Raw genomic sequence first — 27374 nt, forward strand, 5'->3', positions numbered from 1 at the left:
CCCCCAAGACTATTTTTAAAATAAAATTTTTTGACTTGAAAAGCAAAAGAGTCATTAAAAAGAAGCATCATTAACACATGAGAGAAGAGAGTCACTAAAACGTAAGCTTAGGAGCTGCAGGCACCGGGACCATGCCCCCTCTGCACAGGGTCAATGGGGACATCTGGTCTGTATTTTCTTTTTGGTTCTGTATCACAGACTGAAACTGGGTCCAGCTATTTTAGGGAGGCGAACACAAGTGCCACAAGAACAAAGAGAGAATTTAGTGACTCACCTGCAGAGCCATCAAATCCAGAGACAAAGGCGCGCCGACAATCACACGGAGCAATGTACTCACTCTGGAAAACAGAGAGGTCAAGGAAGTGGACCTTGATCAGTCACAGCCCAGCAGGACCACAGAGGCTGGGAAAAGCTGGGCACCTGCCTTCAAGGAACTGACAATCTAGCCAAAAAGGCAAGCTGAACATTAAAAAAAAAAAAAAATTAGTGCACACTACAGGCAACCCTAATTAATTAAGGGCTCCCTTGAGCCTCAATTTTTCACCTGGGAAACAAAGCAAGAGAAATAGATCAAAACTGCTCTTTCCTCGCTGAGATCTTACTCGAAAAACAATCTGATAGCCTTCTCCCTTCCTTGCCACTGACATTTAGGCATCTGTTATTTTTCTGAAAAGCCTGAATTTCTGTTTTATGTGCCAATAACTCTCTAACTTAACTCTCTTTAGCTATCAGCTTATTTCTGAACTTCCTGTCTGTATCCCCTATCCAAGGCAGTGTCACCAATCTCTCCCACGCAGACCCTGTCCCTTCCTGTTAGGGAACAAATGCTTCCTCCAACCCAGAAAGCTTCAGCAAAATAAAACGTCATGTTCAACTCCAGGTCCTCCCCAGCCTCTGAGTGGAATGGGATCAGGGAGAAGAAAGTAAGAGGTTCCATTCCTGGGGACAGGGTACGAGGCCACAGTGTGTACTTTTGTGCCAGTGAGGCCCAGAGACTCAAGGAACTTGTCCAAACTCACACAGCTCAAAAGTAGCAGAGTCAGGATTTGAACCTGGGCAGTCAGCTCCAGAGCTCAACTCAAGCCCTATGCCACACTGCCCCCCTAAACACATCATCTTGCATCCTCAAAATGATTCTCCGGGATAAGACCAATAGCAAATTAGAAAATTGAGGTTCAAAGAGAGAATCTTAAAGTAACTAACAGGTCAGCAGCAGGGCCAGGATCTGACCTGCTTGAGCCCAGAGCTGCTGTTCCTCCTCCTGTCAGCAGGTTGTTCCTGAGCTGAAGGACCTGGCAGAGTTCAGAAGGCTTAGGATAGAGTGGTCCAGGGGCTAAGATTCTGTGCTTCCAATGGAGGTGGCTCAGGTTTGATCCCTAGTGGGAGAACTAAGATCCCCAATGGTGCAGCCAAAGTGCTCAGGATAGAGAAGGAGGGTGGGCATAGGCACTGGCTGGACCTGAGGGCATTTGGGGACAATCAACACAACATAGGGGAAAAACTGGCTCCCAGATTTCATTCCTGCCATGTGGATGAAAGCCTCCCCTTTCACCAAGGCAGTCAGAATTGCAGCCTCAGACCAGTCACAAGACCGAGACCCACAGAGGTACAGGAAGGGCCACAGAGAATCACAATGGTGGCATGAAGGAGCTCTGTGATCTCTGAGCCACAGCTGCCCTCCAGCAGGCCCAGTTACGTGCTCGGTGACGCACCTCTCCCGCTCTCTCAGCCTCAGTCCTCGCTTCTACAACGGGTCGTTTCAGATGGTTGACTGCAACGGCAAGCAAATGTTTGATCCCCAAAACACAAAGGAACATTGACCAGATAGCACTAAGCACACAGAAAGAAATGGCCACCAGCATCACTGATGAACTGTAGAGCCCTTTGTTTATTAACCCAGCAATTACTGAGTGCGAGACTGAAAAAAATAAAAAAAGGCCAAGATGGGGGAGTGGCTTCCCACCCTTCTCCAAGTTGTGCTGTGAGGAATAGCAAGTACATGTTCCACACAACTCACCAGAAACCCAAGAGAGCTGCACATACACAGAGAAGAGATGATACTAATGTCTGCTTCCTGAGTGCTGAAAAAAGCATCTGAGAGGCTGGGAAAACTACTCTTGTGCTAACAGTCACAGCACAGAAGAGAGAAGACCTGGAGCGGACACGCGAGCGACAAGGAGGTCCCCTGGGCTTGGGGCTCTCCCGCTTGACACACAGCGAGGACTGGAGTGAGGGGCTGGCAGAGAAGAACTGCTGGCCTTGATCTGGCTTGGCCCTGGCACACAGGGACACTCTTGAAGAGTGCCCACTCCCAACTTGGGGAAGCCTGGAAGGAGGCATGGGGGCCCCCCAGGGGTTTACCTAGAGTTTCTCTGAAGAGAGGTGGAATTAACAGCAGGTGGATGTGTTTGGTTTGGGATCAAGATGAGGGCTGGGGTAAGAATGTCTAGACATGACCTAAGTGGTCAACATGCCAGAAAGACATCGCTGACCGAAGCTGTCACCTCCACACCAACAAGGCTAAGCAGACGCCAGACAGGCACTGGCCCAGGCCTCCCCCACTTCCCTCAGCCATGAGGCTGGCAAAGCCTGGGAACATTCTCCCTAGAGAGCAGCAAAAGGCCTAAAATAAGCCAAAGCCTTAGGATACTAGGGAAAAGTCTCAAATAAATACAGCCATGGGCTTTTTCTCTAAAACTGTGATGTCTGTCCATCTTTAATACCCCTATCCAAGCCTCCCTCATCTCTACCTGGACCACTGCCCCTGCAATCCACTCTTCACACACATAGTGAGCTTTCCAAACTGTGTGCATGTGTATACATCATATTAGCATGTGTCTATGTGTGTGTGTATATATTAGCATGTGTGTGTATCATAATAGCATGTGTGTGTATATCATATTAGCATGTGTCTATATGTGTGTGTATCATAATAGCATGTGTGTGTGTGTGTGTATGTTATGTTTTTCAAGGGGATGCATGCTTAGTCATGTCTGACTCTTTGTGACCCTATGGATTGTAGCCCACCAGGTTCCTCTGTCCATGGGATTCTCCAGGCAAGAATCCTGGAGTGGGTTGCCATTCCCTACTCCAGCGGATCTTCCTGACCCAGGTATCAAACTCATGTCTCTTGCATCTCCTGCACTGGCAGGCGGATTCTTTACCACTGGCACCACCTGGGAAATCACATCACGTTAGCAGCATACTTACAACCCATCAATGACTTCCCATCACACTTAGAGTAAAATTCAGACCCCAGCAGAGTCCCCAAGGCATGGCTTGATCAAGCCCTGCTCTCCTTCCAGAACTGCCCTCCCACAACCCACCCATTCACGGCACTCCAGCCACACCACCTGCTTCTTGCTCCTTGCACTTTCTGATCTCATTCCTCCTTCAGGGCCTCTGCACGTGCTCGTCCTTGTGCCTGTAAAAGCCTCCCTCTCATCATGGCATGGCTAGCTCCTTATATTTCAGGTCAGATGTCTCCTTCACAGAGAAGCTTACTCTGCAGCTCCAGGAGCCACACAGCCTCTTCTATCTCTCGGTTTAGCACGTGCTCTCCTTCATGACTCTCATGCTGTTACTGTATTGTCCTGCCCAGAATGTAAGCACCAGGGGGTCAGGGTGTTTGTCTGTCTTGTTTGTCACTGTCCCTGAACCGGGCACAGGCCCACAACCAATACTTGTGGAATAAGTGAACGAGCAGAAAGAAAGATGAACCTTTCTTCATACTTAAGACTTTAGCCACCCCTTTGAAAATGGAGAAAGAGCTCCAAGGCAAGAAATGGAGGTGGCCTCTAGAAACTGGAGAAGACAAGGAAATGGATTGTCCCCAGAGCCTCCGAAAGTCACCAACCCCTGCTGATTCCAGCCTTCCACAGCTGGAAGATATTAAATGTATGCCACAGTAAGCCACTAAGTTTGCTACAGCAGCAACAGGAAGCTAATGCTTTGTCCAACAGGAAGAAGACCAGAAGGGATTATAACTGGGGTTTTGAACTCATAAGCCCTAGTGTACGGCAGGTAAACTAAAAGAGTAAAGCAGGACAAGGGGCTGCCTTTTCTAGAGAGCAGCTCCTACTCAGCTCTGATTCCTGTCATGCTGCGGTGTGGGCTCCACCTTCAGTATTTCAGGAGAGGCTAAACAGATGTATGTTCGTGAGATACCATCCCATTTTTAAATGTTGGCATCTAATTCAAACAATGAAATAACACACAGCCAAATAAAGCATATCAGTAAGCTACAGGAAAAAAAAAAACAGAAAGAAAGCCTCAGCCATATCTCATAATCCAGCTCACACTTGCCCCTTTCCACAAGCTTTCTGACCCACCCAGCTTTCAGAGACCTCCCACATCTCTGAATTTCACAGAACTGTCCGCACTGGCATTGATCCATGCCCCCCACCTTGGGTGATGATAACAAATAATACTGGCTAAGACTGCCTAGTTGCCAGTAACTATCTTCATTCCCCCTGATTCTAATCTTAACAGCAGCTCTGGAAGGTATCATCCTACCTACCTATAGGTTGAAAAAAAAAAAAAAGAAAAGAAAAGAAACAGCCGCTCAGAGAAGTAAACTACCTACTTACCTCCCCAAGACACCACTGCTCTAAAAGCAGAGCTGAGATCTGACCTCAGGTCTGACATTCCAAAGTCCGTGCCCTTACCACACTGCCAAGCAACATCTTTTACTCTGTATACAGACTGCACATCTGGTCTGCACAACTGGATTATAAACTCTAAGGGAACAAGGATGCCCCCCACTCACCTCTACTTTCATCAACCACGTGACAGATGACTCCCACACCCAGGAATCAAACCTGTGTTCAAGCCTGGCTCCCACACTTACTGGCTGGGTAAAACCTAAGGTTCAATTTTTCATCTGTAAGGCAGGGATGACAAAAACACCCATGTGGGAGGGTTGAGGTATGACATAAAGCAACTAGCACATGCTAAGCTTTTGATAAACTACAGCACTTATTATGCACCAGATGATGAACTAGACTCTATGGGAAACATAGGAAAATATCTTCTCAGAGTGGACAGTCCAGCAAACAAAATAAGACAGGTGTCAGTGAAACGTCAGCCCTAATGATCAGCACATAAATTATGCTGCATATGCAGTATGGTATCTGCTATAGTTCCAAGCTCAGATGTGCTTTGAATTGAATCCTTCAGGCCAAGCTCAGAGGTTAGACCTGGCCCATCAGACAGGTGAGGAGAAGCAGGAAGGTAACACGGAGAGGGGAGAAAGTTCAAGAAGGCCCAGGAGCAGAGGTTTGTGGCAGGACAGCGAATGATTAGCCTGACTGCTGAGGCAGAACGTTCTAGGGAGTGGCAGCAGAGATTCCTGGAAAGGCAGGCTGAAGACAACGGTCAAGACCTCAAACACCACACTTAGAGGCTTGAACTTCCTCCTGCAAGTTCTAGATAGAGAATAAAATTTCAAGAGGGGGTAGTGACGTGACCAGAGCTGGGTTTTAAGAAGAGTGAGCAACATGGACACGTGCAGACTGAACAGGGCAAGCAAGGCGATGGCTGGGTGCCATGGTAAGCACGACTCAAGTTACGTGAGCCTGTGCGGGGTGACATCTGTGCCCCTCACTGGCCCTTCACCTCATAAGCCATAAGCCTGGCACAATGCCTCAGATATATGAGGTTTTCAAAAAAAATGAAACCGAAAGACTAAATGGCTATGTGTGCACAGGAAGTCCCCGAGTTCAGACTGTGAACAGAGACGAGAACCACCAAACCCCAAATACTGAGGTAACATCCAGTCCTCAGCATTTTCGTCTCGTTTAAATGAAACCAAGTCGAGGTAACAGGAAAAACACTGAATAGCTGTCCAAAGAATCAAAGATACCCTTTCCCTACTGTATAGTCACTGAAAGCGGTTGGTTTCCCATCTAGGACTTCATTTCCCAGACCCCCTTGCAGTTAGGTGGGGTCACGTAACTGGTTCTCACCAATGCAGAGTGGGTGGGAAGTGCTGTCTAGGTCAGGGCAATGCAAGACGGATGTGCCCTCTCCATACTACTCCCCTTCCGCCAGCTGGAATGGTGGCATCATAGGATGGAAAGTGCCTGGATCCCTGAATCACCCCTCTTCCTAGTGGAAGAAAGTCACCCACCAACCACAAGCACCCACTCTGGACTGCCACAGGAACGAAATAAGGCTCTATAGCACCGAGTCACTGCAACTTTGAGATGTGTTCCCACAGCAAACATTACTCCAATTAAGACAGTGGCTGAAATCACTGTGGGATAAAAATCACTACCTCCACCCCAGGAGAGAGCCTATTTAAGAAATAAAAAACAGGAAGCCAGCTCCGGGAGGAATGGGAGTAGAATCCAAAGAGTCTAGGAAAATCTGATTCATGTCTTCCAGAAGGAGGAACCATAAACACAGCCAAAAACTCAAGTTGGCAGAGTCAGCCCCGCCAGAACGTGATCTTTTGACTAAGCTGTGCCCAAAAGCAGAATGAGGGGCCTTACAGAAGGAGAAGATGAAGAGCTCAGATTTCTCAAAGGTGGTGCCAGTGCAGTTCTGGCCCCAGCCAACGATTCTCCTGGTTTGGGGCCAGTGGTGCCCACAAATCCCAACATTTGACTTCAACAGTACCTGAAAACTGTAAGAGAGAAAGGACACATCTTTGCAGTAAAAGTCCCTCAGGGCCCAAACTCATTAACACCATAACCCTTGTTCTGAATTTAAAAGGAAAAACCCTCAGAGTCACAGAGGACAGAGAAGAGCAGACCCCTGGAGTGCCAAGACCTTGCACAATCACGCATTTGGGATGCATATTCTCTCCAGCAACAGTGTGTGGGTGTCTGCATTTCTGGTTTGGAAAGTACACAAAGGACAGAATTCAAGATTCGTCTTCCCTTCTCCAACACCCTCCCTCCCCGACCCAGAGGAGAAATTCCATCAACCCAGAATCTAGCCTGAAAGGAAACAGCTAGGACAAGAGCCCCAGAGAACAGCAGCCTCTCTATGACTAAGGAGGCTGCTGTGGCAGCTCACACGCAAAGCCAGCCCTCCTTCCTGTCCTCAAAATCCTGGTGTGGACCCAGGCCCCACTTCACAGTCATCCCAGCTTTGCCCTTCCTCTTCACGGACCCGAAGCAAGAATGTGGGGCTTCTCATTTCTTTCTGTGGATGGCACCACAAACCCTCCCAGTCTCCGAACTTCCCCATTCCCTCATTCATCTGCCTGCAAGGTTCTTGCTCAGTCTATCTGCTGCTGCTGCTGCTGCTGCTGCTGCTGCTGCTGCTGCTGCTGCTGCTGCTGCTGCTGCTGCTGCTGCTGCTAAGTCGCTTCAGTCACGTCCAACTCTGTGCGACCCCATAGACGGCAGCCTGCCAGGCTCCCCTGTCCCTGAGATTCTCCAGGCAAGAACACTGAAGTGAGTTGCCCTTGCCTTCTCCGAATCTATCTACTGCTTCTCCTCTAAATCCTTCCCTTCTTCCCTGCTCCTAAGGACAACACCGAAGTCCAGGCCCTCTGCACCCTCACTCTAGGACCCTGCAAGGACCTCCAAATAGGGCTCTCAGTTCCCAGTGTCTCCCTTCTCCAATCTACACTGAACACTGCTCCCACTGACTGATCGCATTACCTTCTTGTTCAAAGACCCACAGTGGGTCCCTACTACATTTAAATAGAAATGTGAACATGATGCAATTCCATCCTTACCCTGCCAGCTTCAAATACTCTCTCTGACCAATGAGCTCAGTCTGCACTTTACCTAAATCTGTGCTGACCATTACAGTAGCCCCCAGACACATGTAGCAACCAGGCACTTGAAATGTGGCTAATGTGACTGAGAAACTAAATGTTTAATTTTATTTCACTTCAAATAACTTAAATTTTAAAAATGATGCTCAAGACTCTATTATCATAAATTTTTTTTACTATGTTTGGAACAACTTTGGCATCTAAGTACACTTTTCAACTGCAGATCTTATGAAATCTAAATATAGATCAAATATTTCCAATGAACAGTCCACACTTAAGTTGAGATGTTCTGTAATAAAGTAGATACCAGAATTTAAGACCTAGTATTAAAAAAAAGAATGTAAATTATATCATTGATGATTTTTATACTGATGATGTGATAAAATGGCAATATGTTTGGACATACTGGGGTAAAAAAAAATTATTTCACTGTTTCTTTTTACTTTTTTTCCACCATAAATATTAGAATTGTTAAACTACATACATGCCTCACATATTTCTATTGGACTGATTGAGTTCTTCTCTATGACATTTACTAGTTGAACTTTGTGTTATATTTGTGACAGGGGCTATCTACTCTGTAATCTGTTTAAGGGAACATTTCCCTTCATTCATCGCTATAATAGTAATAATAGCAACAATAATAGCAACAAATATAAAGAGATTTATTAGGTGACAGATACACTTTAAGCATTTATATTTGTTAACTCATTTAATCCTAGTAACAGCCCTAAGAGATAGGCATGTCATTATTCCCTTTTTTGCTGATAGGTAAACTGAGACCCAGAGAGTTTAATGAACACTTAGGAATTTGAGGTAACTCACTTGAGATCAAGCAGCTAGCTAGTTAAGTGATAAATCTGGCACCAGAACCCAGACAGTTTCTAGAGTCCATACACATATCAATATGCTAACTGCTGGCCCTCTACTTAGCCAGTACCCAATACTTAGCCCTGTTATGGCAGTCAGGAGACAGGCATCAAACAAACAAAACACAACTTCTCCTGCCTGGCAAGGCCGATGGCTAGGCTACAGCAATAGAATGATAGTCAAAGATTATAAGAGAAAAATGGGGGGCAGGCGTGGTGAAAGAGAAGGGGACAGCAAGAGTCCAAGAATATAAGTTGATGAGCCTAAACAGTAACTTCTGCAATGAAAGTGACAGCTAATATCAAGCAAGCTTAACTTTTCTGTTTTAGGACATTGCTGGAAAACACATTTTTCCATGATTAGAGATTCACCTTTCTTATCCGTGGAGGAGCCATCCAATTCTGAAATTCCAGACCTATTATAGGAGATGAGACACTAAGCGGAAACCTGGAACATCACCTGGGGTTTGGCCAGTGTCGCTGCCGTTCCCAAAGTTGAATAAGAAACTGCTTTGGGCCTATTTGGTTATTTAGTCACTAAGTGGTGTCCGGCTCTTTGCAACCCTACGGACTGTAGCCTGCCAGGCTCCTCTGTCTGTAAACAGACAGATTTTATCCTAACTTCAGGCAAATGAAAACTAAAACACCAACACCACAAAGTTTCCAAACACTCTTAAGTGGAAAAAACCTTCAAAAGTTGAAGCAAGTAATACTCACAGGTCACATCTTTCCATGTAATAAGGCCTCACCTGGAGGTGAAGGTTCATAAATAGAGCAAAACTATGAAGAGTTTGGCTGGGACTCCATGACAGCTTGTGAGACTCTTTGAAAGGAGAGACCCGATTTCAGACAATAGTGTGCGAGGCTGTGAGCGTTAATATTAGGTGGCAACTTGACTGGGTGAAGGGATTCCCAGATAGCAAGCTGGTAAAACATTATTTCTGGGTGTGTCTGTAAGGTTGTTTCTTGAACAGATTAACATTTGAGTTGGCAGACCCAATAAAGATCGCCCTCACTGATATACAGGGGCAGCATTCAATCCGTTGAGAATCTGAAGAGAACAAAAAGGTGCAGGAAGGGCAAATTTGCTCTCTCCTGTTCGAGATGAGACATCCATCTTTCCCTGCTCCAGACTTCAGCATTCCTGGGTCTCAGGCCTTTGATGTGAAAGCATCCCTGGTACCCTCTGCAAGCTGAAGAACCAGGAAAGCCAGAGGTGTCATTCCAGTTCAAACCGAAGCCTGAGAACCAAGGGAGCTGATGTTGTGTGAGCCACCGCTCAAAATATCATAATATCTCTTTCTTTCCTCTCCCTCTCTCCCCATATGCATGTGTTTGGTTCTGTCTCTCTGGAGAACCTTACTGATACAGGGACTTACGGAAGACCCTAAACCAACTGCTACATGACATGCTCCGCCATCCCGCCCAATACTGCAATAGGGCAGTTACAGTCAAATCAGTCCAGGGCAACTGCCTGATGCTTAAAAGGCAAGAGAATGAAAAACCCCACTGATGAATCCAGCAGAGAATCCATGTGACCTGAAGCCCAAGTCCAAAGGCTGAACTCTGGGGCAGACAGGAAGCAGGTAGGGGCCCATCAGAAGTACCCAGGCAGGGGAAGAAGAAAGGAGTTCCCTGAGGATGAGGCCAAGGTCTGTCCTTCTTAAAGGGTGGGATGCCCGCCTCCTCTGCCACCTACACTCCTCAGGCCCAACTTGTGCAAGCCACGCTACGTACTCACGTTCAGTCCTCAGTCAGGACGAAAGGTGAAACCCTGGTTCCTATGGAGTTAGTGAATCCTGTTCATCTAAACAACAGAGGCGGATGGCAGAATTCCATTACCAGACCCCCACCCTAAATCCCACGTCTCTGTCTATCTCCCCACTGCCTACTAAACTTAGCATTAACGTACCCGGTCACCACGTCTTCCCACATCCAACAACCCCCTGTCCTGCTTGATCTTCTGCTTCTACACTTAACACCTGCTCTCCCACCTCCTCCTTCAACCTTTCAACCACTTTCACTCGCCAAATTCTCCTCTTCGGCAGCCTCTCCTCCTTACATACTATTCTCCCCTTTCTCTCCCCTCTTCAAGGAGCAAGTTTGAACCCATTTATTGTAAAGAAACTGCTACTAAAGATCAACAGACAAAGGAATTCCCTGGAACACTGAGTCCCCTACTCCACTCTGAGATGACTGGAAATTCCACAGACATTTAAATCTGGAAAATGCTGAATATTTCATCTGCTTCTTAGAGTTACACAGCGCACCCTAGTATATCAAAGGCTCTGAGAAATCCTACAGTTAAGAAACTGTTCAAATGGACACAGTTCCCTGTGCCGAGCCCTGGAGGACACACTCGGATGTGGTTTGACAACTAGAATCCTAGAGTACAAACACTGAGGGGGGAAAGGAGGAAAAGAAAGGAGGGGTTGATGAATCCCATCACCAGCCCATCTCCACTCAGTACCTGGTGAGCGTCTCCCGACGGGATGATGTAGGCCTGGATTGGTTCTGTCACGTACTCCAAGTTCCTCATGGCTTGTCTCAGCTGCCGAAGCAGCTCTGAAGTTACCTTTGGAGCCATTCTGCTGTCTGCAACAACAGGAAGAGTTTGTTCCAAAACCAGTCAGACTGCCCCACGTAACTCAATGACCAGCTGAGTTCCAGATAGGAACGTTGTATAAAAACTGATGATCTACACTGAGACACCATGATCCTCCAAAGTCCATAGTTTACCCTGTCCATTCTATGGGTCTTGACAAATCTCTAGTGACGTGTACCTATCATTAGGATTTAAGAGTTTAATAGTTTTCATTGCCCTAAAATCCTCTCTGCTCAGTCTATTCATCCTTCCCTTCTCTCCTCCAATCCCTTGGTATGACTAATCTTTTTACTGCCTTCATAGTCTTGCCATTTCCAGGAAGTCACATTGTTGTAATCACACAGTATAAAGCCTTTTCAGATTGACTTCTTTCACTTAGCAATGTGGATTTGAGGTTCCTCCGTGTCTTTTCATGACTTAATAGTTCATCTCTTTTATTGCTGATTATTATTCCATTGTCTGAATGTACCACAGCCTATTAATATTTGTCCATTCACAAACTGGAGGACATCTTGGTTGTTCCCAAGTTTTGGCAATTTTGAATAAAGCTGCTATAAATATCCATGTTGCAGGTTTTTGTATGGATGTAAGTTTTCAGTTCCTTTGGCTAAATACCAAGGAGCATGACTGCTGGATCATATGGTAAGAGTATATTTGGTTTCTAAGAAACTACCAAATGTCTGCTAATGTGGCTATACCATTTTGCATTGCCACCGTTAATAAATTCAAGTTCCTGCTGGTCTACATCCAAGCCAGAGTTTGGTGTTTGGGACTTTTGTATTTTACCAACCAATTTTTCAAACAAATAAAAAATACTTGGCTTAACCAAAAACATCCTAATGTACCATCCTGTAAATAATGGAGAGTTATATTGAGGTCATTATACTACAGGTTATCTTTAAGAATTTATACCCTGGGGCTTCCCTGGTGATCTGGTGGTTAAGAATACGCTTGCCAATGCAGAGGCATGAATTCGAGCCCTGGTCCCAGGGGCTCCCACATGCCGCAGATCAGCTAAGCCTGCCTGTGTGCCACAACTATTGGGCTATTGCTCTAGTGCCTGGAAGCCACAACAACTGAGCCCATATGTTGCAACTACTGAAGCTCGCATACCCTGGAGCCGACGTTCTGCAACAAGAGAAACCACTGCTATGAGAGGCCCGCGCACTGCAATGAAGAGTAGCCCCCTCTTGCTGTAGCTAGAGAAAGCCCAAGTGCATCAAGAAGACTCAGCACAGCCAAAAATAAAATAAATCAATAAATCTTTTTTAAAAAGTGTATACTCTGACTCATCGTAGCTTATAGTCTGCTAGGTATGGATCTTTTTTTTCATTTTGGTTCTTTTTCTTTAACAGTTTTATCTGGTGCTTCTCCATCACCATCACCACCTTGGGCTATAAAACCCTCAGTCTCTACGGTTATCTCCAATAGATTCCCCTACAGGGTATGATACTAATCTTGGGACTCACTGGGAAAGTGCCCCATCTTATTTGTAACCTGCAGGGGCAGCTACAGTTACTGGCCTCAGGGCTCCCACTCAGAAGTTTCCAAAAGACAGAAGTCTCCAAAAGAGAGAGACACCAGAAACAGTCCTATTCATGAGTCAAACATATCCATGATCCCTGCATTTCAGTCGCTTCTGAATACTTTTCAGAGGGACATCCTTTCCTTTTGTCTGTCCTACTGAGCCTATAATTTCTTATGTACATGAAAAAGAGGGATCAGAAGTATCTAATGACCTAAATTTATACATTAACACCTCCACTGAGTTCAAAATAAAGCCTATTGTGACTTCACAAGCTTGCCAGCATCTGAAAACTTTATTATGACATATTTTGGGGTTTCAAAATAAATTTGTGCTTCCGAATCATATTTCTGAGCAATTTAATATTTTTAAAAGTCAAGCAAAAACATAAACATCCTTTGGAGCAGTATTCCAACCTTGGTGGCACATGAGAGCTACCTAGGGGGGAGTACAGCCTGAGCATCTGGAATTTTAGAAAGCAACTATATGATAGAAACCAATGTATTTTCTTTTGACATCACTAGTTTCCTCTGTTCTTCCAAATAGAAGAATTTGACTTCCATTTGGACATATCCTGACTTAAGGATTTTGCTAGCACTGACTAGGTGTATATTGTGCTGACTGTAGCACGGATCAATACTATCAGTTACTGACTTCATCAGTAAAGTCAACAGACCCAATGGCAAGCACAAAATCTTCAGTTACAGGTGGCACTAGTGGTAAAGTACCTGACTGCCAATGCAGGAGACATCAGAGACACGGGTTCAATCCCCGGGTCAAGAAGATCCCCTGGGGGAGGGAATGGCAACCCACTCCAGTGTTTATGCCTGGAGAATCCCACAGACAGAGGAGTCTGGCTACAGTCCTTAGGGTCACAAAGAGTCCAACACGACTGACATGACTTAGCACAGCAAGCACACGCTGAAAACCATCAAAGGCAAGATGGAGCCGGTCAAGGACATCTCTGCTTCCTGGTCACCGCAGCCTGCTTCCTCAGCACACACTCTGACCTTCATCACCATCTCTCGCCTCACCAATACATTCCTCCTCCAGACTGGCCTCCCTTGGGATCACCAGCATCCTCAGTTTCTCTCCACTACAGGGCCATCTTCACACTTTCCTCCACAATGCCCCCTGCCACCCTCACCACTATTAACATCCCCCCTGAGCCTGCCTTCCTCACCCTTCACGCCCCTCACATTTGCTCAGTGTCCTCGGTCTGATGCAGACACGTCTTTGTCACCTATATGAGACTCAACGAAAAGATTCCTAATACCACAGCCAGAAGATAGGATGGCTGTGGCTGAAGCAACAAATGGGCTGCGGCCACGGAGGCAGCTATCATGGAGATGGATACAGTGAGAAAAGGTGGCTGCAGGACAACCAGCCTTACAAGTGAGGGAACAGGTGAGCAGCTAGAGTTGAGGAGGAGACAAAGCAGGTACAATTACGAGACCCAACCACTGTGGCGGCGGCAGCTGAAATGACAGTCACGATGGAGGAGATGGAAACCATGGCAGGCGATCCTCATAGGCTAGTTTTTATGAGGATTAAATGGACTATCATATGAAAAGCATTTAGAAGCAGCACCTGGCACATAGTAAATGTTGTGTTTGCAATTACTAGAGGTAGATACACAATTAACTACAATAACTATGAAAGCAATGTGAGAAATGGTGAGAATTGGTGGCTATATTGCTTCTCCTTAAGGCAGAGGCCACGTCATCTTCATCCCTGAATCCATTATCTAGCCCAGCATCTCATACATGCATAAGCTCACTCGAAGATGGCTGAATGAGTATCACAGCACTGTGCCTATCTTTTCAGACTCAACATAACAGTGATGAATCTTCTGTGAAAGAAAGCTAGGATCCTAGAAGATGCCGTATTTTAGCATCTGCTCATTGCACATCCCATTACTTTTCAGAAACGTTAGAAGCAGCCAAGAGCTAATCAGGGTGTGCAGAGACGTGGGGAGCCAAGAACAACAAACCTAGTGCATGATGTAAAATTAGCCCATACATTGCCAGGTATTTTTAAATCATGCTCTAAAAAGAATGACTCATTTGAAAGTCTCTTGCATATGTGGGTCTGCTTTTAGAAATAAGTTCCTAAGCCTTCAACCTTTATCACAAACAAAAGACTTTTTGCTGCTTGGAATTACATGAAGAGCACACCCTATTTACCTCACTGGGTGGCTAGAAGAATTTAACATGACAGCCTGTGTAAAAGCACCATACACGGCAACTGATACACTGTAGAAGCTCAATCTGAATCTGAAGCACCAGCTGGGATTCCTACATGTCTTGTTACGAAAATAGAAGGGGCTGGTTTACTCCAATTTCAGCATCTTAGCATTTTCACAGATGCCAAGCTGCTCCTCCAGCACCCAGAGCTTTAGAGTTTGTTGCTCTGTCCCACTGCTGAGCAAGGGCCAAGAGCTTTACATACATTAGTGGATAATCCTCATAATAATCCCCACCCAGGGAGGTTCGACTCTTCCCATTTCACAGATAAATAAACAGAAGTCAAATACTTGATGACCCAAGTCAAGCGGATCATCAGGACGAGGACCCAAGGCCTATCCAATTACCAAGCCCATGCACTGATACATCATCTTCTCTAGAGAACATAACAGAGGCGGCTCTCTTAAAGCAATTCTAAAACCCAAGGAGTCAAAACAAGTGGGCTCCAGTTTCCAGCTGGAATTTACAACCTCAGACAACTGAAGCTCCCTGAAGCTCTATTTCTTCATATGCAATAAAAAGAAAGAGAAATTCTTACCAAACTCTAAATCCAATGGTTCTATCACTTTTCCCTTTCCTACTTCCTCTTCTTCTCGTTCCTTCCTCTCCTTCCTCCAACATGGTCCAAAATGTGTTGGACACAGCAACATTTGTCAAGAAAAGGGACCTAAAACTGCGTATAGTTACAGCATTGATCTTCCAAAGAGAGATCAGTTATGGTTACTAACGTGCTTCGTGGGACTGATCTTTTTCAGTCAACTAGAAGGAAACACTGTAGTTCTCCTGAGTAGTCCGCAGAAAAGGGACTGGAAATGTAGAAATATACCACTTCTTTTTTTTTCCGGAATTTGGGTTTCTGGCAACCCAACAATATAACTAATCAGTTCTGGGAAGAGGATATGGTTTCAGAAAATTTTCCCCAAAGGATTTTCCTGAATGTCTGTTCCATTTATAAAGCACAATAATACATTATAAACTTATTTCATAGTCTTAAGATGAAAACTGAAAGCCAGTCTCTAAGGATGTCAATAAATTATATTAGAAATTAGAAAAATCAGACTAGAACTTATTCAGTAACAACCTATCTCTACCACTACCACCACCATCACCACCATGCCAAGAACAATGAATTCAAAAACCATATCCCTCTACTTTCTACTGAAAAAATGTAACATATATATGTGTATATATATATATATATATACACACACACACACATATATAAAATATATACATACACACAATAACCAACAACTCAGGAAGCCAAAAGACAAAATGGGTTTTAATTTCCAGACATACATCCCCTCATCCCTAGACATGATCAATTATTAATCCCTTACCCTCCCTTCTCTCTCAACTTGGTGCTGAAGCAGAGGAATCTAAAATCCTTCCAAGATGTTCCATCTAAAGAGGCAAAATTATTACCTGTTTCCACACCTGGGTCTCCTGAGTATGTCAGCTTGTTAGGTTCAATTATTCTTAAATTTCTCAGCTGAAAATCCTGGTAATTTGCCCTAAAGAAGAGAAAGAATAGGCTATTGCATACTTTGACCTCAGTAAACGTGGCAAGGTTTAGTCAGAGAAGAACATCAACTCGACTTAGCAATTTTCCTTTATGAGATGGAAAAACTCTCACCCCAATATCAGTGATGAAATAAGTAAGTTTCAGATAAAACATCACCATGGCAGGTAAATCTCAAACTCAGTCTCTAATTCATGAATTTTCTTCCACTATAAGCAGATCCTAAATTCATACAGAAATGCAAAGAATCTGAAATAACCAAAACAATCATGAAAAAGAACAAAGTTGAAGGATTCAACCCTTCCTGATTTCAAAATTAATAAAACTACAGTAATCAAGACAGTGTGGTACTGGCATAAAGATAGACATATATCAGTGAGGGCTTCCCTGGTGACTCTGTAGTAAAGAATCTGCCTGCCAATATAGCAGACATGGGTTCAATCACTGGGTCAGGAAGATCCCCTGGAGAAGGAAATAGCAACCTACCACAGTATTCTTGCCTGGGAAATCCCATGGACAGAGGAACCTGGCGGGTTACAGTACGTGGGGTCACAAACGAGTTGGACACAACTTAGCGACTTAACAACAACAACCAGATCTACCTCCTAAGAATCTGTATGCATGTTAAGAAGAAACAATTCGAACGAGACATGGAACAATGGACTGGTTCAAAATTGGGAAAGGAGTATGTCAAGGCTATATACTGTATTATTTAACTTACATGCAGAGTACATCATAGGAAATGCTGGGCTAGATGAATCAGGCTGGAATCAATAGTGCCGGGAGAAATATCAACAACCTCAGATATGTAGATTATACCACTCTAATGGCAGAAAGCAGAGAAGAACTAAAGAGCCTCTTGATGAGGGTGAAAGGAGAGTGAAAAAACTGGCTTAAAACTCAACATTCCAAAAACAAAGATCATGGCATCTGGTCCCACTGCTTCATAGCAAATAGATCGGGCGGAGGCAGGGGGGTGCAGAATGGAAACAGTGGCAGACTATTTTCTAGGGCTCCAAAATCACTGCTGATGGTGACTGTAGCCACAAAATTAAAAGATGCTTGCTCTTTGGAAGACAGCGTATTAAAAAGCAGAGGCATCACTTTGCCGACAAAGGTTCATATAGTCAAAGCTATGGTTTCTCCCGTAGTCATGTATAGATGTGAGAGCTGGACCATAAAGAAGGTGAGTGCCAAAGAATTGATGTTTCTGAACTGTTTGTGCTGAAGAAGACTCTTGAGAGTCAGAGTCCCTTGGACTGCAAGGAGATCAAACCAGTCAATCATAAAGGAAATCAACCCTGAATATTCATTGAAAGGACCGACGCTGAAGCGGAAGATCCAATACTTTGGCCACCTGATGCAAATAGCTGACTCACTGGAAAAGACCCTGATGCTGGGAAAGATTGAGGGGAAGAGGAGAAGAGGGCAACAGAGAATGAGATGATTGGAAGGTATCACCAACTCAATGGACATGAATTTGAGCAAACTCTGGGAGATGGTGAAGGACATGGAAGCCTGGCACGCTGCACCCCATGGAGTTGCAAAGAGTAGGACACGATTTAGGGACTGAACAACAACAACATCTAATGGAGAAATATATAGTCTCTTCAACAAATGATGATGGGACAAATGGATATCCACATGTAAAAGAAGGAAACTGAACTTCCACCTTCACACCATATACAAAAATTAACTCAGAATGGATCACAGACATAAATGTTTTCTTAGAAGAAAACAGAGACATAAATCTGCCTGACTTTGAATTAGGCAATGATTTCTTAGATATGACATTAAAAGCATAGGCAGCAAAAGAAAAACAGACGGGACTTCATTAAAGACTGGAATGCTTCAAAGGATACGATGAAGAAAGTGAAAAGGCAACCCATAAAATAAAACATTTGCAACTCAAATATATGATAAGATTCTGGTATCCAGAGTATATAAAGAACTACTATAGGGACTTCCCTGGTGGTCCAGTGGTTAAGCAACCACCTGCCAATACAGAGTACATGGGTTCAGTCCCTGGTCTGGGAAGATCCCACAAGCCACGGGGCAACTAACCCCATGAGCTGCAACTACTGAAGCCCACATGCCTAGAGCCTGAAATGAGAAGCCACCAAAATGAGAAGCCCATACACTGAACTAGAAAGTAGCCTCTGCTCACCACAACGAGAAGGCCTGCACCCAGCAACAAAGACCCAGCTCAGCCAAAAATAAATAAAACGTTTTTTAAAAAGGACTATTACACCTCAACAATAAAAAGAAAAATATTACAATTTTTAAATGGTCAAAGATTCCAAATAGACATTTCTCCTAAGAAGATATACAAGTGGCCGATAATCAACATGAAAAGATTTTCAGCATCATTATTCATAAGGGAAATGCAAATGAAAACCACAATGAGATACTGCTTCACACCCACTAGGAAGATTATAATTTTAAAAAAAAAGGACAAGGGGCAAGGACGTAGAAAAATTGGAACAACCAGAAAATCACTGGTGGGAATGTAAAATAGTACAGTAGCTTTGGAAAACACTCCAGCATTCCTCAAAAGATTAAATACAGTCTTACGACCCAGCAATTTCCCTCCTAGGTACATAGCAAAGGAAACTGAAAACACAAGTCCACATAAGAACTTACACACAACGTTCACAGAAGCGTTATTCATGATATTCAAAAAGTAGAAACAACCCAAACATCCATCAACTGGTGGGTAAATAAAAGTGGTCTAAACATACAATGCAATATTATTTGGCAATAAAAAGGAATAATTACTGATATATGCTACAATGTAGTAAAGCTGGAAAACATTTTATGCTAAGTGAAAAAAGCCAAAGATGATCATATATTGTATGATTTCATATGCAGTGTCCAAAAGAAACAAATCCATAGAGAGAGAGGAGGCAGTGGTTGCTTAGACGTAGGATGGAGCTGGAAATAAGGAGTGACTGCACTGTGTACAGCGCTTCTTCCAGGGAGGATTAAAATGTCCAAAAAACTGATCATGGTCATGGTTGCACAACTCTGGGAATATCCTCAAAACCACTGAATTGTACTTTTTAATAGGTAAATTGGGTGGCACATGAATTATATCTCAATAAAGTTGTTATAATATTTTACAAAGTAAAAAACCTCTTTTCCTTGGACAGAAAACAAGTCACATTCTCACCTGGTTTCCCTTGACTTCATATACACATTTAAAAGACGGTGAGCCAAGGAAGTCAATTTCTCTACATACTCAAGCAACCGGTTGACACACAGGTCAGGCGAGCTGGAGAGAAACTATTCAAAAGCAGCTCTATTCATGCACTTTACATGAGAAGAAACAACTCGCCACAGGCCATAAACATTAGGAGCTGCAAAGACAAGACCAGAAATCAGTCTGACAGGTGACGTTCCCAGAGAACTTGAGTTCAAGCACTCTCTGTCAGCATCACCAACTCCATCTTCCTGTAAGGATCAAAGGAGCCACAAAGCAGCTGAACATTATAACAATCATGCTCCTATCATATCCTGGTCTCTGCAGAGTCTGAAATCCATCTACCCTTCACTTACTTGGACAGACACATTCTCCGGCTCTCAGAGCAAGGTTATCATTAAATGTTAGAGCTAGAATATACCTGAGGGATGATCCAACTCAGCTCCCACCTCTAGAAAGAAACTGAGAAACAGAGGTCAACAAATTGCTCAAGGCCTCAGAGCTATTTGATGGCACAGCTAGGCTAGCACTGGAGTCTAGGCCTCCCAACTTTCACTTGAGTGCTTTCTCCTGCCCCAGACTTCTTCAGCCTGTGGTTGTTGTTTAGTCACTTCGTGTCTGACTCTTGCAGGCCCATGGACTGCAGCCTGCCAGGCTCCTCTGTTCATGGGATTTCCCAGGCAAGAATACTGGAGCGGGTTGCCATTTCCTTCTCCAGGGGATCTTACCCACCCAGGGATTGAACCCGTGTCTCCTGCTGGGCAGGAGAGTCTTTACCACTGAGCCACCTGGGAAGCCCCTTCTCCAGCCAACACCTTCTCAGTATCACGATGTGCCATGAGATGAGTAAGAGAAAAGAAGCATGCAGAGAACTTCCTATTCAATCTATATGCAATCTATTTATAAGATGGTTATGGCACATTTTTCTCCCTCTCTCTTTTTAAAGAAATCCCAGCAGTGTTATTACCCTCCCCATGCCGCCAGTCCAAGATGAGAATCACAGGTGTGTATCATTCAGGATGGGGCAAAACAAGGACCAAGATGCTCAGTCATGCCCTGTAAGGTGAGACAAGGGTAGAATGGAACAGGTTCTAGGGTGAAGAAGTGGGCAATGTTATTTTTGCCTACCCAGAATCCAACCCTCCCTCTTTTGGTCAGAGCACCTTTGTTTTCCTTCTGAAAATGTCTCTTCTCCACTTTCAGCCCAGAGAGTTGGAATGAGTCTCACCTGTTCACCCACCAAGTTCTGGGATCCAGGCCTGCTCAATCCATCCTTCCAAACCAGCGAAGGACAAAGGATCAATCCATCCTTTCAAACCAGCGATGAACACAGGATCAAATCAGTCCAGTGAGGATCAGATTTGGAATTTCTGCTCCAACCATTAGGTAAAAGGACCCTATTTCTGCTGGGGCTGTCAGACTACAATTGTCATAATCTGTCAAAGGAGAAAGTCTGCCTGACAATGAAGCCAACACTGAAGAAATCAGAGCTAAGAAGTGTAAGAGAGAAACCAAGTCTGAAGCTGGTGTGGTCACCTGGACTCAGCTGCACTAGAAGCTGGCTCAACCCCTTAACTAAGTCAATTTGAGTTCAGTTTCCATCATCTAAACCAAGTCATGTTTACAGTGATAGCACTCAAATTCTGCCATTGGGGGAAGTACCTAGGGCAAATGGCCCCCCTTCTCTCAGCTCTCAGTGGCCTCCTGTGTGAGGTAAAGAGGCTCTTTCAGTTGATGCCTAAAGACCCTTCTACCCCTAAAATGTTGTGAGTCTATGAAACCAGCAAAGACCAACTTGGTCCTCAAAGGCTACTTCTCAGCCTAGGGCCCTAACTCAGGATCCACTTGTCTGAACCCACCTCCAGCACTTAACACACAGGCAGCTCCTTCCCCGTGCAGGTTAGCCACACATCAGACATCCTTTCACAGGGTGGGCAGGTTCTCTACTTATCCCTAACATGCTGTGGCAAGGCCAAGTTCAACTCAAGGTCGGCTTGGGATCCCTCCACTCACAAACACCAGCACAAACCTTGGTCTGTGTTCAGCAAGTGAGTCTGCCCAGGCTGCGAAGCCTATTCATTCAAGTTTCAGCTAGTTAGAGGATGGCTGACCTCGTGTGGATAGCCAGGGTGCTTGGCTTCTGACCTTTGTGACCCTCAACTTATCTCTCAGCCTCCTCCCATTTTGTTAGCTGCTCTGATAAGTATTCCCTGGGTATGGGGGAAGCACAGGCTGCAACCTGTTAATGTGAGACCAGGGGATTATCCTTCTCACCTCCCTGAATCCAGGGAGAACCCAGGGCAGGTTACCGGTGGGACTTTCCTGGAAATTATGCCCTAGTATTCCCTAGCCTCTGAAAACACTTGGGTGGGGAAGGGCCCGCTGTTGCCTATGCTTGTGGCGGTGACAGATCAGTAAGGCGAATTGCAGGTATCATACTGTCAGGGTTGTAATTTGAGGATTAGATTCCCAGGGTAGAGGAGCGAGGGCAGGGGCTCGCCCGCCTCCCCGAACCCCGAGAAGAGCCAGTAGGGGTCAACTTCCTGCCAGAGCGGGCCTTCTCACCCGGCCGGGGAAGGGGCGGCGATGGCCATCGCCCCCTCGGGCCGATCGCCGCAGCTCCGCACACACACAAGTCCGGGGACCTGGCTCGGGCTGCCTGGGGGTGCCCGCGACCGCTGGAAACCAACCGGAACTTGCCCGGCTGCATGGTTCCCTCCCCTGTGGCCTCGCTCGGGGGGCTCCAGCCAGCCCCAGCCGGCGCCCGACTGCGGTGGGCCGCCCGCAGCTCTTCACCCGCTTGTCCCTGCCTTCCGGGGTGCAACATGCGTGCCCAGGCCCGGGGGGCCGCGCGCTGCCCGGACGCCGGATCCCCGGCAGAGCGCCCTCACCTTACTCGCGGTGCCTTTCTGGAGGCTGCCATTCGGCGGTGACGTGCCGGGGCCCACGTCAGTGGAGCGCAGACCAGCTGATCGCCGGCGGACCTGCAGGAGCACAGGAGGCCGGCGCGCGCGCCGGGCCGGCCACGCCCCCCTCTGAGGCGTGCGCCCGCGCCGCGGCCCCGCCTACCCCCGGGCCCCGCCCACTCACCCCCGGACCGCCCCACCGCGCTGAACCCGTCTGCGTTCCCCTCCCAATCCCCAAGCTTCTTTCCTCGCGCCTAGTGAGGGAATGGAGGCTGTGCCGTGGCGTGTGGTTTCGGTTCATTTTTCTCGCCATTCCCCAAAGAGGAAAAAGAAGGGCTTTGTCGGCCGAAGGGGCTGCAGAGGCGCGATGAGCTGACCTTCAGGGATGTTCTAGCTTTTAGGAGGACGTGCCCAGTTCTGAAAGTGCCTCAACACGCTCTCACTTCCTGAAGCTTAAGCATGTTCCCAATATACAGGCAAAAGCCAGCTGCTCACTCCACTTGAATAGCTAATAGGCATCTCAAACTTATGTCCTAACGGCACTCCGGGCCCAACGCACCAAAACAGAACCGCGCTCCCACAGTCAGTGGATAGATCTTGGAGGCATCCTTGCCTCCTCTTTCACACCCTACATCCAGTCTGTCAGAAAATCGTGTTGGGCCTGTCTTCAATACAAATCCGTAATCCAGCCTCTTCTCATTACCCCGACCTGTCCCCCCTCCAGGTCTCTGTCACTACCTTCTCACCCTTGTGATTGATTATTCTGGCTTGCCTAATACCACCGGCACCTGCACAGCCTAGCCTAAACTTAGCAGCCAGGTCAGCCCTTTCACGTCTGAGATCTTATCCCTGCTCTGCTTAGCACTCTCTGTTGGTTCGTCCATTCATTCAGGGTAAAAACTCTGCTTGGTTTGTCCCTAACCATTTCCTCTGTTCTCACATTGCTCACTCAGCTCCAGCAAAACTGACCTCCTTGCTTTCTTTGAAAAAGTTGGGTACACTCAGAGCCCGTGGACTTGCTCTTCCCCCAAATATCCAGGCTCCCTTCCTCACCTTTCCCTCCTCTTGCCTTCAAGTCTTTGCTCAGGCATCACCTTCTCAACAGACCTAACATGCTCACCCTATTTAAAATTGTAAAAACCTCCCAAATTCCTAATCCCCTTACCCTGCTGTTTTTTTTTTTCCACAGCACTTACTACCTTTTAACATGATGAAAAATGTATATGTATATTGTATTCTGCCCCCACCTTATACACACACACATCATAGCCATTAGTGCAGGAGTGATGTCTGTGTTAACGATGAACAATATGGGACGTGTACTAAGTTCTCATTACATATTTTCTGCTTGAATGAATGTCTCCAGAATGTGCAGTACTCAAGGGTAGGGACAGTGGCTCTCCTGTTCATTATTATGAACCTGGTGATTAAACCAACACTCGGAACAAAGTCAGCACTTCAGAAACATTTGCTAACTGAAAGCAATCTACACCTCTTCCTTTGACCTTGGTGAAGCCCTGATGCATCTGTAGCAAGCAGTTACGCTGCATGCAAGAGCTTGGAGTCCTAGTTGTTATTCAGTCAGCATCTACACAAGCTAAATTAGGGCCTGTAGAAAAAGTATAAAAGAACTAAAAGATGTGGCGCCTTGGAAAGTAGCAGATGTCTGTTTCATTTCCCCAAATGTATGAAGCCAAAAAAAAAAGATTGTAAATAAAATGACTGGTTCCAGCCCACATCTGAAAGATGGTGGGAAAGATCAAGTTGTAAGGAAAAAAAAATAGATGTCAGAGAGACAGATTAAGTGGAACCTAAAGGGAGCAGGTATTTCATAATCACATCGCCTAGAGTCTGCTCAAGATTTATCACATCTGGCTTTAGGGGAAAAAGAGAAATACTTTGTGTTCTCTGAACCGGATTTGAATTTCTGTTTGCAGGATAACAAAGCATCCCTCCCCATCTTGAATTTCTTTCAGGAGAAGCTCAGGGAGAAATTGTTGAGCCAAATCATCAGCAGAGGGTGAGAACACTGGGGTTATGTCGGGCTCTCCTCCCATCTCTGAAGTCCGCACATGTCTGAAGAGACGGAACAGTCACATTGACTCATACTTACTTTGTGCCTCGACCACAACAATCCAAGGAGTAAAAGACTGTCATCCTCATTTTACTGTTGAGGAGATCAATTTGCAGAGGTTAAGTCACTTTCCCAAAGTCCGCAAGCTGGTAAGTGGTTGGACTGAGGTGTACATTCAGGCGACAGGTCGTATTCCTCGCCCTCAGACACTGAATCATCACTAGGTTATATGAAAGGAACACTAGAGGTTACCTCATACAATCTCGTAGTCCTCATACAATCTCTTAGTCTCACATCATGTGTGGATGTGAGAGTTGGACTATAAAGAAAGCTGAACACCAAAGAACTGATGCTTTTGAACTGTGGTGTTGGAGAAGACTTCTGAAAGTCCCTTGGACTGCAAGATCAAACCAGTCAATCCTAAAGGAAATCAGTCCTGAATATTCATTGGAAGGACTGATGCTGAAGCTGAAGCTCCAATACTTTGGCTACATGTTGTGAAGAACTGACTCATTAGAAAAGACCTGGATGCAGGAGGAGAAGGGAAATGATTGAAGGCAGGAGGAGAAGGGGACGACACAGGACGAGATGGTTGAATGGCATCACCAACTCGATGGACACGAGTTTAAGCAAGCTCCAAGAGTTGGTGATGGACAGGGAAGCCTGGCATGCTGCCATCCATGGGATCACAAAGAGTCAGACACAAGTGAATGACTGAACTAACTGACTAGGGTTCACCTCATACAATCTTTTAGTCCACACAGTGGAAAGCAGGAAGCAACTGGATTCATCATTCCAACTCAGACTGGATGGGTTTTAAATGTAGCCAGAAACATTGTTAGTCGCTCAGTTGTGTCCAGTCCTTTGCGACCTTATGGACTGTAGTACACCAGGCTCCTCTGTCCATGAAATTCTTCAGGCAAGAATACTGCAGTGGGTTGCCATTCCCTTCTCCAGGGGATCTTTCTGACCCAGGGACTGAGCCTGAGTCTCCTGCATTGCAGGCAGATTCTTTACTATCTAAGCCACCAAAGAAAGACCCTGTTACTGGGAAAGATCTAAGGCAAAAGGAGAAGAGGGCAGTAGAGTATGAGTTGGTTAGATAGCATCACCGCATCAATGGATGTGAATTTGAGCAAACTCTGGGAGATAGTGAAGGACAGGGAAGCCTAGCATTCTGCAGTCCTCGGGGTTGCCAAGAGTCTGACATGACTTAGTGACCGAACAATAACAACAACAAAAAAAAAACATTGTGTGGATATATGTTATGGCTTGAATTGTGTCCTACCAAAATTCAGATGTTGAAGCCTCAACCCCCAAACCTCAGAAGGTGACATTATTTGGAAGTAGAGCAGTGTAGATATAGTTAGTTAGAATGAGACTGTACTCAGGTAGAATGGACCCCTAGTCAGAATTACTGATGTCCATATAAGAGAGAATTTGAACACAGAGAAAATGCCATGTGAAGATGAGAACAGAAATCAGAGCAATGCCTCTATAAGTCAAACAACTCCAAAGACTGCCAGCAAGCCACCAGAAGCTAGGAGAGAGGCTTGGAACAGATTTTCCATCATGGTTCTCAGAAGGAACCAACACTGACAGCACCTTGATCTTGGACTTCCACCCTCCAGAGCTATGAGTTAATAAATTTCTGTTTGAGCCACCCAGTCTGGTATTTTGTTACGAAAGCCCTAGGAAACAATACGAAGTGAGTTCTAAACGTTCCAAGTATATGAACTGTGTGAGCTGTTATTTTGGCCACACAGCACTCATCCGTTATCTTTCTGGTAACCGTTCTTGTATTTTCCCTCTGAGGATCCATCTTTGCTTCCATCCTTCCCTCTCTTTCTCTCAGTCCAAGTTATCTGGTGAAACACTTGGATTCCAGCACAAGCCACAGGGATAGGCTCAGAAATAGGACCGATGCAACGAAATTTCCGTGGCAATTGCTGGAAGAGAGCCTTGTTCTCCTTTGCCAGGCAAGAACCCAGAAGCACCTACTCTGGAGCTGCTGGCTGTCCATGCAACATGTGAATGGCACTAAAGCAGCAGAAGGCAGAGCAGGGAGAGAGAAAAAGAAACAGAAACCTCTTAATATCATTTGTGCCCTGTATCCTGCAAGCCTGAAACCAGATCTCCCTCTGGACTTTTTAGATGTCAGCCAAAAAGTTTCCTTTTGTGTTTAGGTCAGTGTGACATGAATTTCCTGTCACTTGCAATCAAAGAGCCCTCACTGAATCATTTAAGTAAGTTATGTTCCATCTATACAACTGGATTTTATCTATGAAATGGGTATAATTGTGTTAATATTGACAACTGTGAATTAAGATATTGGGCTTCCCAGGTGGCACTAATAGTAAAAAAAAAATAAAAAAGCCTGCCAGTGCAGGAGACATAAGAGATCCAGGTTCAATCCCTGGGTCGGAAAGATCCCCTAGAGGAGGGCATGGCAACCCACTCCAGTATTCTTGCCTGGAGAATCCCATGGACAGAGGAGCCTGCTGGGCTACAGTCCATAGGGTCACACAAAGAGTCAGACACAACTCAAGTGACTTAGCATGCACACCTATTTAATACTGATATAGCTTTATTTTTTACAATAAAAAGTAATCGGGGACTTCCCTGATGGTTCAATGGTTGGTACTCATGCTTCCACTGCCAGGGGTTAAGGGTTCGATCCCTGGTCAGGG

At 45.5% G+C, this 27374-nt stretch overlaps 1 protein-coding gene across 8 annotated transcripts in view; it reads right to left on the minus strand.

Annotated features, from left to right (window-relative positions):
- XPNPEP1 (X-prolyl aminopeptidase 1) overlaps nucleotides 1–22765 on the minus strand; it is a 51190-nt gene extending 28425 nt beyond the window's left edge. Inside the window, exons 1-6 of one of the 8 annotated variants that reach the window (XM_069567585.1) lie at nucleotides 22596–22655; nucleotides 20933–21140; nucleotides 19675–19861; nucleotides 16406–16494; nucleotides 11075–11199; nucleotides 275–338 (exon numbers count right to left, since the gene is read on the minus strand). In XM_069567585.1, coding sequence (XP_069423686.1) covers nucleotides 275–338; nucleotides 11075–11199; nucleotides 16406–16494; nucleotides 19675–19694 — 298 coding nt within the window. In that variant the 5' untranslated portion in view covers nucleotides 19695–19861; nucleotides 20933–21140; nucleotides 22596–22655. Of the gene's footprint in view, nucleotides 1–274; nucleotides 339–11074; nucleotides 11200–16405; nucleotides 16495–16616; nucleotides 16752–19674; nucleotides 19862–20932; nucleotides 21141–22595 lie in introns of those variants that run through there. The other 7 variants (XM_069567586.1, XM_069567584.1, XM_069567588.1 and 4 more) reach the window with 7 other exon arrangements.
- Between the last annotated feature and the right edge of the window lie 4609 nt (nucleotides 22766–27374).

The sequence above is a fragment of the Ovis canadensis genome, chromosome 22, assembly GCF_042477335.2.
Source record: "Ovis canadensis isolate MfBH-ARS-UI-01 breed Bighorn chromosome 22, ARS-UI_OviCan_v2, whole genome shotgun sequence".
Classification (NCBI taxonomy): Eukaryota; Metazoa; Chordata; class Mammalia; order Artiodactyla; family Bovidae; genus Ovis; species Ovis canadensis.